Source organism: Carex rostrata, chromosome 2 (genome assembly GCF_964058835.1).
Source record: "Carex rostrata chromosome 2, lpCarRost1.2, whole genome shotgun sequence".
NCBI classification, from domain to species: domain Eukaryota; kingdom Viridiplantae; phylum Streptophyta; class Magnoliopsida; order Poales; family Cyperaceae; genus Carex; species Carex rostrata.
The window spans coordinates 1,006,353-1,020,468 of NC_135919.1; the positions used below are offsets into that span (position 1 = coordinate 1,006,353).

General features: G+C 35.1%; 3 protein-coding genes across 6 annotated transcripts; 2 read left to right on the forward strand and 1 right to left on the reverse strand.

Moving 5' to 3' along the window:
* Nucleotides 1–1,715: 1,715 nt before the first annotated feature.
* LOC144567694 (SEC-C motif-containing protein / OTU-like cysteine protease family protein) lies at nucleotides 1,716–5,534 on the forward strand. Of its 4 annotated transcripts, none has more exons than XM_078317861.1 (12): nucleotides 1,716–1,798; nucleotides 2,043–2,149; nucleotides 2,265–2,340; nucleotides 2,441–2,590; nucleotides 2,736–2,797; nucleotides 2,968–3,052; nucleotides 3,593–3,718; nucleotides 3,830–3,941; nucleotides 4,038–4,111; nucleotides 4,295–4,362; nucleotides 4,777–4,963; nucleotides 5,323–5,534. In XM_078317861.1, the coding sequence occupies exons 1-11, from the start codon at nucleotides 1,745–1,747 to the stop codon at nucleotides 4,904–4,906; spliced, it is 1,044 nt and encodes a 347-aa protein (XP_078173987.1). In that variant the 5' UTR covers nucleotides 1,716–1,744; the 3' UTR covers nucleotides 4,907–4,963; nucleotides 5,323–5,534. The 4 variants fall into 4 exon arrangements, with proteins under 4 accessions (XP_078173987.1, XP_078173994.1, XP_078173999.1 ...); XM_078317868.1 differs by having other exon boundaries at nucleotides 4,777–4,959; XM_078317873.1 differs by having other exon boundaries at nucleotides 4,041–4,111.
* Nucleotides 5,535–5,609: 75 nt separating this feature from the next.
* LOC144567721 (reticulon-like protein B11) lies at nucleotides 5,610–7,748 on the reverse strand. Its single transcript, XM_078317888.1, has 5 exons — nucleotides 7,550–7,748; nucleotides 7,107–7,429; nucleotides 6,818–6,887; nucleotides 6,411–6,594; nucleotides 5,610–5,899 (listed from the first exon to the last, which is right to left on the reverse strand). The coding sequence occupies exons 1-4, from the start codon at nucleotides 7,614–7,616 to the stop codon at nucleotides 6,440–6,442; spliced, it is 615 nt and encodes a 204-aa protein (XP_078174014.1). The 5' UTR covers nucleotides 7,617–7,748; the 3' UTR covers nucleotides 5,610–5,899; nucleotides 6,411–6,439.
* A 2,891-nt stretch (nucleotides 7,749–10,639) lies between these two features.
* Nucleotides 10,640–13,431, forward strand: LOC144567776 (methylthioribose kinase-like). The gene is made up of 6 exons (XM_078317954.1): nucleotides 10,640–10,881; nucleotides 11,147–11,456; nucleotides 11,814–11,988; nucleotides 12,334–12,535; nucleotides 12,684–12,898; nucleotides 13,078–13,431. Exons 1-6 carry the CDS (start codon nucleotides 10,669–10,671, stop codon nucleotides 13,250–13,252), a joined length of 1,290 nt encoding a protein of 429 aa, XP_078174080.1. The 5' UTR covers nucleotides 10,640–10,668; the 3' UTR covers nucleotides 13,253–13,431.
* Nucleotides 13,432–14,116: the final 685 nt, after the last annotated feature.

Consider the following 14,116-nt stretch of genomic DNA (forward strand, 5'->3'; position numbering starts at 1 on the left):
TAGCCATTAGCCATTAGCCATAAGCCCATAAGCCCATAAGCCCATAAGCCATAGCCACTGGTTTTGTGTTCACACTCACACACGATAATTGACAAGTGCTCTCTGTTCATACTTCTTTTGCATATGTCAGCAAGAGTCAGCTCTCATCATCATCATTTTTTTTTAATGAAAAATGCTAATATGTTATGCATAGCATAAAAGGGTGCAACGGCTAAATATTTGAGTTTTCAAAATTATAACGGTCAATTCGAACTGTTCAACATGATCTACATATGAATATGTACTTGCAAACCAAATTTTACATTTTTTAGAATTTTTTTTTACTAATTTAGAAAATTACTTGATCTGAAAATTCTACACCATTAAGATCTAGTGATTTTCTACATATCTAAAAAAATAGTAAAAAAATTCTAAAAAAAATGTAAAATTTGGTTTGCAAGTACATATTCATATGGAGAACATGTTGAACGGTTCGGATCGACTGTTAGGATTTCGAAAACTCAAATATTGAGCTGTTGAACAGATGCCCTCTATGCTACGCATAACCAACTCTTTTTTTTAAATAAATTATCGGTACTTCAATTTTATGCAATACTGATTTGCTATTTTAAACCCATTGTTTTTTCATGGTTCAACAATAAATTAATTAAGAACCATATAATTAGAAATTCAATAATATTATATGTTATTGTATAAGTATGGGAATTGAAATGAAAAATTTAGTCATAAAATATGGAGGCCAAATTGAGTACATACAATAAAATTCTCTCCAAAAATAATGACAAATCCATGTTTGGAAATCGGAATACAATTTTTTTTCACAAAATATGAAATCAACTGAATATATATAACATTTTTCCCAAAAAAAAAAAAAATGCAAATTAATACTACTACTTGAATTTAAAAAGAAAAAAGAAAAAAAAAGAGAGATTAGTTGTCGCCATTCTCTCCAAAACGGATTGCCTTTTAAACAAAAAGAAAAAAGAAAAAACTTTTTGTATTTAGAAAAGAGTAAAAGACTATCTAAATGTACATGGAAAAAAAAAATGAACTACCTTTTCGGTTAGGAGTAGAACTATAGAAGCCGCAGCTAAGTAATTTGTATAGTTACAAAATAAAATAAATAAATAGCTAGCAAATATTCATATAGTCAGAAAACATGACTGAATCTCGTCTCATGTGCTGCTGCTCTTTAAAAATGCCAAAATATGCACAGTAAATGTTTTAAGGAGCGAAAATATCACCTCTATTACTGGGCCTTGGGCCTTGGCTATTTATTCATATAACTTGAATGCACAAATGCTTTCAATTTGACTTCTGGGCTCAGAATGCTTTGCACTATGTAATAGTAGGGTAACCACAACACAACACAACACAACACAACACAACACAACACAACACAACACAACAGTAATGTTTTACTTTACTTTACCCTTTAGATGAAGATAGATCAAGTGAGCAACATCGATGGTATGGTAATTGGGTCAAAATCTCCTGAATCGGCTCTCGGAAGTAAAGAAAAGAGGAAGAAAGGTGGAGTATGGAGGCCCAAAGAAAGGGACAAAGCTGGACTATGGCTTTTAGATTAAGCCCAAACCAAAAGAGACTCTTAAGTCGGAGACCAAATCGCAAAATAAAGCCCAACAGGCAGCCTGTGGCTTTTAGATTAAGCCCAAGCCCAAGCCCAAGCCTGACCTTAAGACTTAAGACTCTCTTCCTCTTTCAAAGAAAAAAGAACAAAGAAATGGCGAAGAACAGGAAGGCTACTGCTAAGCTCCAGAGGCTGCCCCGAAATTCCGTAATTTTATTTCTTTCTTTCTATACTTTCCCCTAATTCTCTTCTCTTCTCTTCTCAATATAGAATAATTACTTAGGCGGCATATATAGTTCAGTTAAGTTATCGGTAATCTCAATTCCATTTCATAAGGAGGGAATGGGAATAGGGATCAAGAAAGAAAGAAAGGGTTGTTATTTGAATTAAATAAATGAAGCAACCAAGAACAATAATTGATTTCATGCAACTTGTGCATATACATATATAGGTGAAGAAGCATGGAAAGAAGGTCAATTTATCTGAACTTCGATCTCAACTTGATTTGTTGGGTTTAAAAATAATTGAAGTTGTAGCTGATGGCAACTGTTTTTTCCGGTTCTTTTCTTTATCCTTCTTTTTTTACTTCCTCCCTATCTGCTTCCTATTCTGCATACTAATTGCTTCCACTTTTAATTTAACCTTCTTATTCATTTATCTATATTACTTTTAGATCTTTAGCTGATCAGCTCGAGGGAAATGAAGAAGAGCATGCCAGGTACCGTGCCATGGTGGTACAATATATAAGGGTAAGTATACCTTTATTCATATATATTACCTCAATTTGAATCTTTTATTTACTAACAATCTTATCCTTCATATCATATTGTGGTATTTTTGTTTTAGTAGAACCATAGGGAGGATTTTGAGCCGTTTATAGAGGATGAAGTACAATTTGATGATTATTGCAAATCAATGGAGGAGGATGGTACCTGGGCTGGTCACATGGAGTTACAAGCTGCCTCTCTTGTCACCCGTACCAACATTTGCATCCATCAGGTACTCCTACCAGTTACCACCCCTTACAACAGACTGTTATTTACCTCTAATTTTGAGAATAAAATAATAAAATTGATATATTGCATACTTGGACTTGGATGTGCTATTCTATTTATCATTTATTTTTTGTTATCTCTTTGTGCAGCTTAACTCACCGAGGTGGTACATAAGCAATTTTGCTACGGATGAAGTCAACATGATTCATTTGTAAATCTCTTCCTCAAAGCTTCTGATACAACTGAGTATACTCTAATTCCGGAAACACCTTCATTGATGCCCTCCTCAAAATAATCAAATTATACTAATCTTATGATAAAATTAGAACATATTACCAACATATATTTGCATTAAATGGGGAGTCTCTAAATTTTTGGCAGGTCATATCACCATGGAGAACACTATAACAGCGTTAGGTTAAGGGAAGATCCTTGTGAGGGTCCTGCTAAGCCTATCTTCATCAAGGTCTCTCTCTCTCTCTATGCTTTGTATAGGAGTAATGGAGCCTAGTTGCATGACTTTGGGTAAGATGAGGATAATTTGGTTATTGATATATTGTTAAGGATTGAACCTTAGTTAAACACAGTTGCACAATTGATGGTAAATTTGGGTTGTTTTGCTTCAGTTGTGTCAAAATGTGAATTAGGATTTTGTGCTTTCTTTGAAATTCTGATATGCATCTCAGTTTGGAATGTTTCTCTTAAAGATGTCTCTCTCTACCTAGCACATCTCTACTTTCTCTCTGTGGCACATCTATCTTGGAAAGTTTGTATTACACAGAATACAGAAATTATATTATGGTAGTAGATATTCTTCTATAAGAATGTGTTGTAATTCATATATATAAATCAGGGTATTGTCTTTGGGTAATAATTAGTTTTCTAGTTTCAATTCTATCTAAATCTTCTCAAGTTGATGATTAATTTGAGGCTTAGTTGCACAGCAATAGGTCAGCGCTAAAATAAGTTTGAAGTACCATAATTCTCTCTTGTTCTATCTGTACAGCTGGATGCCAATATTTCTAGAACAAGCGATAGTTCTAAAGCAACAACTAGTGATTCAAAAAAGTCTACTCAAGTTAAGACAGTCATGGATGCAACCAGGTGCTATAATACCGATAAAATTCAAATGGTTGGTTTTATTACTAATTACTACCTCCATATTTGTTATGTTTCTTTTCATATGAATCATTCACCTATATTTTTATGAATTTAGCATTATATTGCTGGCATGACAATTTAGGTTCTTCGAGAGGTGGCAGGTGATGTCGATGCAGCAATAGAGTACATAATTGCAGAGAAAGAGTCGGCCGATTCAATTTGCATTGAAGAAAGTTCCTTTTCTGATACCAATGGTATATGGCTATAATGAACTTATGCTTTATTTTATCATGCAATTTTTTTTTAGAAATTTTTGTCATGTTATGATATTTTTTGACATACAACTCCAGAAGACGTGGGTAGTGGTAGCTGTTCGCCGAGCAATTCTCAGAGACCAAACAAAGAGAACCAGCTAAAAGATAAGGTATCTTTCTAATAATGCACCAAAACGAAGATCAAATTCCTTATCTATGTACGTGTGTGCTGCATCTAGCTGTAAGCATACCAGTATAATGGTAAAAACTGGGGTATACTGATATTTTGTATGGTATAGTGCATACATGTCTATTTACTTTGTTTCAATTTTTGTCGGGTCTTTTGTCTGTAGAAATCAGCAAGAGATAAGGAATTGCAGCATGGATCGGCAAAGCAACGAAGGGCAGCTGCTCTAGTAATGTATAAATCTGTCTCTTCTTGACTCCTATTTTGAATTCATTAATGTGTTTTAGAAAGATGAACTTTATGAGTTAATCATTTCGGGCCTCTACCAAACTTTGAAATGTCTTGTGTACCTTGGAACACAACATTCTTCTCTAAGATTTTTGAGAAACATCACCTATTCATGTGCTCTCTAAGATTTTTGAGAAAATGCCTAAACTACCCTTTGGTTCTTACTTAGAGAGATACCGATGAAGGGTAGTTATGTCATCTTTGTAGAAAATGATGGATCGAGGTATAGATATAATTTGCGATTTGTTGGGCTAAACATGATATTTTACTCTCAGAAAAGTTTCCTGGTAGTTATGTATCCTTTTAAAAAAGAAAATGAGAATTGAGATTTCTAGTTTTTTAATTTTAATTGTCTTGTAGTAAAAGCAAAGGTGGTAGTAGGGGAAAAGAGAAGAAAGGACAAAAGCAGAATAAGATACGAGATCAACTCGAAAGGGCACCTGCTGCCACTACTAGATCATTACCAGACATGGGAGCCCTTTGCATTTGATGTAGTGCTTGTTTTCTTACCATCTTATGTAGAATTTTATCCTGGAGATATTGGTAGGTAAAATATGAGTATTCCATTTATCTATTAATTGTATGATTAAGTTGGGTTATCTTAGTAGTATGCCTAGGTAGATCTGATAACCTACTATAGGTGGAAAGCCTCCCTCATACGGTATCTTACTGGTATAAATGATTTATTTCTGAGAAACTAAAATTAATGTTTACTAATGAGACATTTGCAAAATGCCCTCGTGTTAATGGATATTGCACAAAGGTCTCTTAATTGGATCCTTTGTGATTAGTTTCCTACTGATCTTGTCAAATTAGCACATGTTTGAGCATTAATTTATTTTTTTGTTGTATATTCCTCCAATGAATAAATTTTGACTTTTTAGATGGCTGTGTTTGTAATTTCAGGATAAGTATACATCTTTGGAGAGGTGAATGCTGCTACTGCTAAGATTAGTTTTTTTTCCAACTGCAGTTACTGTGCTTGTCTTTCTTTCTAGATACTGCTTTTGTAAGATCAATAAGATCAATTTGAGTCAATAGAAAACAGGATGCTTATATGGTACCAGTTTGATCTATTGTTAGTTATAAATACACAAAATGAAATGGTTTTCATGGTTTCTCTTCTCTTTAACATGAATTAATATTTAGACCATTAAATTTTAGACAAATGATGGCATCAATGCAAAGAGTTGTTTGACGTACAGAAAGGTTGCACAATAGATGCTCAAGTACTACAAATGGTAGTGAAACGTTTACACATATGGATATCTTAAAAGTACCAAAAGTAAAGCACAGCTAGCAATCTTCAAGTTCTCAAGATCATATTCACTTCTTAACCGCAGAATAACACCATAATGCACGAGTACAAATAAAACTGTACTGGGCAAATATGCATAAATTGCCAAGTATCATTAAGATATAAATTTTGTATGCGTCCATCCACAGAGAGATCTTGAGACTGAGTGAGGTCTTGCATCAAGCCCTGAAAAATATAAACAACATTCGTGGTTTAGAAAATTTGAAATAATTTTACAGTTGATAAAAGAAAACTCTGCATGTCTTTGTAAGCAAAAAAAAATCACGGATCACATAGCAATATGGACTGAAATTTAAGCTGGTTGATGCCAAATTGACAGTAACAGGGCAAACTGGCATATACTTGGTCTCCCAAAATTTGATTGCAAGTCCATAGAACCCCATATCACGCATTAATTTGTAAAGTTTAAGCCAAGACAACCCATTTTTTCCTAAACAACCCTTAAAAGTATTGCCTCAATGCAATAACCTTCAAACTATACATGAAACAGGAAATAAGAAAAAAAAAATATTATCAAAAGGTCTTCAAAAAAAGGTCCAACCCGGTACAGGTATCGCATTGGCCAGCGACTACTAGTACCAGAACAGACAGGTATTACTATTGGTCAAGTAATTCTTCATTTATACAAAGATGTCAAAATCATCCTTTTTTAAAACAGAGATTTTGAATTTAGTACCTAAATGAATATCAAAATGTGCAAAATGGCTACTCGGTTTTCTTCTCCTTTTGGGGCTGTCTAGTTGTGGCAACAAAGCTGTCAAAATGGCGTGACAATTGTCTGTGTGCAATCATTACTTTTTCATCGACCTTGTCCTGGTGCTTGTCGTAAATGGCTGGTAGAACTAGCAACACTGCTGTACCTGTATCAATAGACAACAAGAGAATGTGGCATTGGTGTTTAAAATAAACTTCTTTGTATTACATTCACTTCATCTAATTCTTAACTCCATAGAATGTGGCATATTTCAATTGGAGCTTGATTGGTACCTCAGACTCATTGCGACCGCTTGTTAATTAGTAAATTGGAAGCAGATATAGAAACAATAATCAGATAATGGTAATAAATCTCTGCTAAATACATACCAATGTAAAGAAGAGTGAGAAAGTTGAAGAAGCTGCCAACGTATGCCACTAGCCATAGTACCACAATCACCTTTCCAAAAAAAAAAAATGAGAAATTATAAACAAAACTTATAAGAGGCATGTTACATGTCAAAGAAGTAAAAATAAGAATCAATTACACAATAGGGCACAATCTGAAATTATGGAACTTTAGATCAAAAGAAGTAGAAGATAACATCTGATATTCCCCAATCCCCATAAGAGATGGAAATTTTCACATATTTCCTACCTAGTTCCATTAGAGAGTTACCTGGAGAAAGAGGTTTCTGTCTCTCTTAATGGCAATGTCATGAGCTATGGCCAAGAGGCGATTGACCCACACATTTGCCTTGCTGGCAGCTTTCTCCACAAAAGCATCTGAGACCTCCATATTTGGGAGAGGAGGCAATGGTCGATTGAGGAGAGAAGCAGATTTGGCCCAGAAGAAGAGAATAGAGACAAGGAGAAGGAAAGCATTAGCCATGACAGAGAGGAAGTTGTAACCAGCCCGCTCGAACAACACCCACACTGCGGTAGACCCCACAGCAGCAGCCACAGCAACATTCCTCCGACGCCACAGGAGAACATCAGCCACTGTGTATAGAATATAGAATATAGAATATAGATGCATTACCCAATCAAACAACGAATTGAATTGATGATCTATATCCATCAAACCAGAAAGAGAGAGAGAGAGAGAGAGAGAGAGAGAACCTGCGCCGCCTCCAAGGGATCGGTGTACGGATCGGCGAGATGTGACGTCGGCGCCAGAGGTAGCCATAGTTGGGGGTAGTTTAAAGAAAGAAAGAAAGGAAAGGGTTGGTAAATTTTGCGAAGAGGAGAAAGATAAAATCTTGTGGGTGGATCTTTGCTCTCTCCTCGAATTTACAATTCTCAAGTCTCAACTGCTCCGCCTTCCGAGACTGGAGATGTCCATTAATCCAATTGGGAAAATTTCTCCAATTTCCTGTTATCTCAATTGGGAAACAAGTCCGTCGACCTCTTTCATTCAATTCTGATTACTAATTACCCAGGCTTCCTAATCAACTAAGATGCACATTTATTCATAGTTTCTTTGCATATATCACAACTAGTATCGTGTCTATGAGTTGTAACTAGGGCTGTACAAAATCGCTCAAATTTATAACTCGCTCGCTAACTGCTCGCTTTAACTCTCTCATTTACAACTCGAGTCAATTCCAACTCAAGTTGACTGACTCGTTTAATAAATGAGCTGAGTTTGAGCATACTCCAACTCGCTCATTAACAACTTGAGTTACACAAAATTCATCGCAATAAATCTCATGCTCTTCTAAATGACTTCTAAGATACTGTTTGGTTTTTTTTTGTTAATTATTTTTGAATTGTTTATATTTAGATAAACTTTTATTAAATTGTTTGAATTATTTGTGTTAGAGAAACTCTTACCAGTATATAATTATAACTAAGAAAATTGACTGGTCAAATGAGTTATAAATAAGTTGTGAGCCAAGTCGAGTTGGTAATGAACTGAACTCGAGTTGGCTTTACAGCTCGGTTATGGATATCCCAACTCGAGTTGACTCACTCATTTACCAAATGAGCTGAGCATAAGTTAGAAGTAACTCGCTCAAACTCAGCTCATATGCAGCCCTAGTTGTAATGAAGATATATTATAACAAAACAAAACAAAATTAATACAAAACAATATATTTTCATAAAAAAAAAAATTAGACTAAATGATAAATTACACATCAGTATGCACTATGGACTCGTATCAACCAATCTGACATCTTTAACATGATTGTACTTGTAGCTCAAATTTTATATTTTTTTTAGAATTTATTTACTGATTTTTTAGATAGATAGATTTTAGATTTCTGAACCATCCAAAAGCACTGATTTTCCATCTATCTAAATATTACTAAAATGAATTCTAAAGAATGTACAATTTGATGTATATGTATATTTTCATATGGAGATCATGTTTAACGTTTCGGATTGATTGTTTGAACTTTAAAATTAGAAAAATAGATCCATAGCACAAACGATATATAATATGCATATTACCATAGCCTCATTTTTTCCTAAGTGACATATATACGTAAATAACATTCTGACATATATAATTTCTTTTATCTTTTTGACATATTTTCATAAACAATCATACAAAGTGACATATTAAATGACAAATAATATTTCTTAAATTACAGAAAAAAAAAATAAAGACACGATCAATCATCAATCAGTTCAAAAGTTCCTTAAATGACGTTTAAAATATGGAAAGGAATTAGGATTAATTACAATTTGCATGTGGCAAGTACGTGTGACGAGTACTTGTCTAAATAAATTTAGACTTCTACATGTAAATAAACATAAAAAAGATGCATATAATCAAAATATTTAATTGAAGGGATGAAAATCAATCTGAAATTTGATATTTAAATCAAAGTTATTGGTGGATTAGAACATCTACGTACTTAATATAAGAAAAGAGACATATTATGTATATAGTTTGTAACTGCATTTTCCAATAAAAAGAAAGATAGCCAGTAGTAGGTATATATATTTAATAATGAGCTTTTATAAAATTAATAAGTTATTAATTATAAATAATTTGTTTTAAGAGGCAAAATTTTGTGGACCTTAATATCCTGTATATAATTTCAAAATCCAGAGAGGATGTCAACTATGAAGCTATTGTGTGAATTTGAATATTCTTTTGCATAATTTGGAATTTGTATCCCAGCCATGTTTTGATTTGGGATCAAAAATATATCATATCAGCAGAGGCGGAGGAAGAAAGTAAGAATGGAGGTCAATTTGATCTTCATTTTTTTAATTTTTTCTTTATATTTATGTATGATTTTCTATATAATTTAGAATAAAACGACATGATATTGTAAAATTGATCCCTGTAGTCTAAAAGTCTAACTTCGCCTCCTACATACCAGCATGCAATATATAAGTTATAGATAAGATAAAATGTAATACCATTAACTTCCATCATCAATTCATCAGAGGCATCAGCAGGTAACTTGATAACTTGACTGTCTTGACATCATGAATTGAGCTGTGCCTAATGAGGTAAAGATTTTAACAGAGTAGCTTTGGCTTCATGCAGCGTATGAACCATAAGCAGCGGCTGCAGCGCTGTTTTGATTCTTTAGTCTGTGCGCTGCACGAAGCCAAAACTACTCTGTTAAAATCTTTAACCTGCCTAATGCCTACGGGGTCTTTCTCTCATAAAAGAAAAAGAAGAAGAAGAAGAAGAAGAAGCATGAATTGTGCTGTTCTTAGAAAGAGGCGCGACACCTGATAATGATATTATTGTTTATGTTGAAAAAAACAATAAATAATGCATTAGGATTAGGATTTGGGTAATTCAATAATAATTTATGTAGCACAGATCTCGGAGCATCAGATAACGACAAGAAAAGAGGGGGTTTTACTGTTTTATCTTGTTGGAAAACGACACTAGGAATCAATCTGGAATTGTGTATTTGTTGAAGTTTCAACTCTCAACAGAATCGGAGTCCAGGTTCGATGAACCCAACACATTCGCTTTCTCGCCACGCACAACTTCACGACTCCGGATCCAAGCAACTCAAATTTTGACTTTATATTCAGACCGTCCGATCAGAATCCATCTTCTTCAATATTCGTGCTAAAACAGATCTGACGGTCAGAATTTATACTCAAAATTTGAGTTACTTTAGGTGAAATGATTTCCAGCTCCAGTCCCCTCCGTCGGTCTCTCTCTCTAGTCTCTAGTCTCTACCACCATCATAAACCCCATCTCCTCTATCTCTCTGTCTCAGGAGTCAGGACTCTCAACTCCGTCTCTTTCTAATATGACACAATCCATGGAATCGGCGGACAATGGAGGTTTCCACCCGCTTGACGAGAAATCTCTTGTCGAGTACATCAAGTCCACGCCGCCACTGTTCACTCGCCTAGGAGGCCAGGCGGAGCTCGACCACCTCACCATCAAAGAGGTCGGCGATGGCAACCTCAACTTCGTCTACATCGTCACCTCCCCCAAAGGATCTTTCGTTGCCAAACAGGTCTTCCTTCATTCACAGTAATCATTTCTAATTCAGCAAGACAGATCTAAACAAATACGGATCAAACAAAAGATAAACAAAAATTTCAACTATCTCATTCTGACAAATAAGTCTGATAAAGGTACTCTTACTGGCTGGGTGCCAGAGCCACCTCAGTTTTGATTGGATGTGTTCATTTCATTTGTACCAGTCAGGTCTTCATACTACACTGCTGTAATATTTTGAGGTCTTTACCTTTTTCCCTATTCTATACCAACATATATAGGCTCTACCATATATAAGATGCGTTGGTGACTCATGGCCAATGACAAGAGAGCGTGCATATTTTGAGGCACGGATTCTACAAGAGCATGGCCGCCTCTGCCCAGAGAATGTACCAGAGGTCTACCACTTTGATAGGTCAATGTCTCTCATCGGCATGCGATACCTGGAACCGCCTCATATTATTTTAAGGAAAGGGCTCATTGCTGGAATTCAGTATCCATTGCTGGCACAACACATGTCGGATTACATTGCCAAGACACTCTTTTTTACTTCTCTCTTATACCATACCACATCTGATCACAAGAAAGCTGGTAACATAAAGAAATAAAATGTTCTTATGTTAGTTAGCCTTTTTTAATTCTCTCCTTTGACTAATTGGAACTGGTACCGGCACCTGGTGTTGGATTGTATGGGTAATGACAGGACTGGTACACTACCACATGTGTTTGGTCTTTTGATTATTGTCATGCCCAAATGTAAAATGATGAATGTGGCATTATTGTCATGCTGTACCAGTACTGACATGACTGGTGTGGTACCTGGCAGTGGGTATTCCTCTATATCTCTCTTTTTTATGCTTTCTTGTCAAAATTCTAAGCATAAGAATAGGATGGCCAGATGGGTTAATAATTAACTCTCATAGAATCCTTGTCTATTCTAAAATACAGTTGCAGAGTTTTGTGGAAATGTGGAGATGTGTAGACTTACTGAGCAAGTGGTTTTCACAGACCCGTACAGGGTTTCTGACATAAACCGCTGGACCACGCCATACCTTGATCAGGATGCTAAGTCAGTTCGAGAGGACGATGAACTAAAATTACAAATTGCTGAGCTCAAATCCATGTAAAATTCTAATTTTCCACTACAAAATGGAATATGAAAATTTTCTTTGTTTTGTGCTCCACTATTCTCGTACTAAGGGGAAATTGTTTAATTTAAATAGTTAATTTCTCAAGTTGTACTATTGAGCCTCACAATAGAATCTTAATGTAACTCAGTTTTTTCCAATCAAATACAGAGCAAGACATGAAAGAATAAAAAGAACAAATAATAATAAACAAGTAGAAGGAACAAAGAAGCTAAAATGTGGTTGAACTGGCAGATACAATTCAAGCAGTAATCTTAACTGTAATGGAAATTTGTATAAACAAAATACTGAGTTATACGATTTTGCTTTTTTATGTATAGGTTCTGTGAGAGAGCACAGGCTTTGATACATGGTGATCTCCACACGGGATCGGTGATGGTGACGACTGACTCAACCCAAGTGATAGATCCAGAATTTGGGTTCTATGCGCCGATGGGCTTTGATATAGGAGCATTTTTGGGAAACTTGATCCTGGCCTATTTCTCACAAGATGGCCATGCCACTGAAACAAATGATCGTAAGGTATGTGTATGTTTGAATTGGTTACAAGTACATATACTGACATTACTAAAAAGATTAATTATTGACATCAGGTTTGTAACCTGGTATATACCTCAGTTACAGACAATAAAATTTTGAAATTTCTAAAACTGATTTAAAAACATTTCAGGCCTACAAAGAATGGATCTTGAACACAATAGAAGAAACTTGGAGGCTGTTTGAGAAAAAGTTTTGCTCTCTTTGGGATCTACATAAAAATGGAAATGGAGAGGTGTATCCCCCAGATATATACAACAATGCAGAGCTTTTGCGTACGGCACAGAAAAAGTACATGAATAATTTGTTTCATGATTCGCTTGGTTTTGGTGCAGCCAAAATGATTAGGTAACTAATTTGTTAACTTTATAGATACTACAGACGCATACTAAGTTGTTCTTTCTGTCCCATTTTTTTTTTTTCCAAGAGTTTTTGTACAGCGAACGAATACTTCAAAGTACTCCCTTTTAAATTTCTTATTTAGAGAAACACTAAGGAGGGGCAGTTTGGGTATTTTGTATGAACAGGAGGATTGTCGGGATAGCACATGTTGAGGATTTTGAATCAATTAAAGATGAGTCGAGGCGAGCAAGCTGCGAAAGAAGGGCTCTCAATGTTGCAAAGTTGTTGCTCGAGGAAAGGCGGAAATTTGATACCATTGGCCAAGTTATCTCAGCAATTAAGGAAGGAAGCGATCAATAAAGTGAGCGATGTATTCTAGTATGGATCTCAAATTCGAATAATTGTAACTGCAAATTCGAATAATAGTAACTGCAAATTTGAATTATATTGCATTTGGATGTACGTAAGCAGGTACTTCTTGTGGTTTTTGGCCATGCATGCTATTTGACCTTGAATAAGAAACAACCTTCTTTCTGTTACTTGTATGCAATTTAATTGCTATAGAGGCAAAACGTCAATCTGTTTTTTGGAATGGAAGGTTGAAATTGTTGTACAACATAAACATTATGCATTTATGCCTGATAGCATAAACTTTATACTTAATAATCTAAGAGCAAACACACATGGCAAAAAAAATGAAGAGAAAATTAGTACATATCAGCATATAAAAAAAAAAGAGAAGGTAAAATTAATATTCAGATACTTGAAACTCAAAAATATAATAGATGATTGATCCTCTACTAATTATAATTAACATATCATCTCTAAGCTTTAAGCAGATTTCTCTTAATTAGTGTCCGAGAACAACTTTCTCCCTGTTGTACTCGTTCAATTCATCTGACATATCATCATTACTAGTAGGGGTTTTCGAAGCGGGAGGTGGGGCAGCTTTTACATTGACTGCGTTGGCCTCCTCCTCTTGATCCTCTGGTGCCTGCCGGTCAGCCGGGCGGCACGTCTTGTCATTCAACTGACACTTTGGTTTATGACCAGCAGGTGCTATCTCGGCAATAACATCTGCTGGCTTCAACACTAGAACTACAACCAGGATTGCAACGATGAACAATGCGCGGAAAGATGCCATGTTTTTTTTTTATTTTATTATTATTATTTCAAAATGCTTACAGTTGAGGTTAGAGGCTCAAGAGGGGGTTAAATAGAGCT

Excerpts from the sequence above, each read along its gene's own strand:
- LOC144567776 (XM_078317954.1), top strand. The coding sequence starts at position 10,669 with ATGACACAATCCATGGAATCGGCGGACAATGGAGGTTTCCACCCGCTT. Across the intron at positions 10,882-11,146 it reads GATCTTTCGTTGCCAAACAG|GCTCTACCATATATAAGATG; the intron begins GTCTTCCTTCAT and ends CAACATATATAG. Across the intron at positions 11,989-12,333 it reads ATTGCTGAGCTCAAATCCAT|GTTCTGTGAGAGAGCACAGG; the intron begins GTAAAATTCTAA and ends TTTTATGTATAG.
- LOC144567721 (XM_078317888.1), bottom strand. The coding sequence starts at position 7,616 with ATGGCTACCTCTGGCGCCGACGTCACATCTCGCCGATCCGTACACCGA. Across the intron at positions 6,888-7,106 it reads ACAGAAACCTCTTTCTCCAG|GTGATTGTGGTACTATGGCT; the intron begins GTAACTCTCTAA and ends TTTTTTGGAAAG. Across the intron at positions 6,595-6,817 it reads TCTCACTCTTCTTTACATTG|GTACAGCAGTGTTGCTAGTT; the intron begins GTATGTATTTAG and ends CTATTGATACAG.
- LOC144567694 (XM_078317861.1), top strand. The coding sequence starts at position 1,745 with ATGGCGAAGAACAGGAAGGCTACTGCTAAGCTCCAGAGGCTGCCCCGA. Across the intron at positions 1,799-2,042 it reads AGAGGCTGCCCCGAAATTCC|GTGAAGAAGCATGGAAAGAA; the intron begins GTAATTTTATTT and ends ATACATATATAG. Across the intron at positions 4,112-4,294 it reads AGAACCAGCTAAAAGATAAG|AAATCAGCAAGAGATAAGGA; the intron begins GTATCTTTCTAA and ends TTTTGTCTGTAG.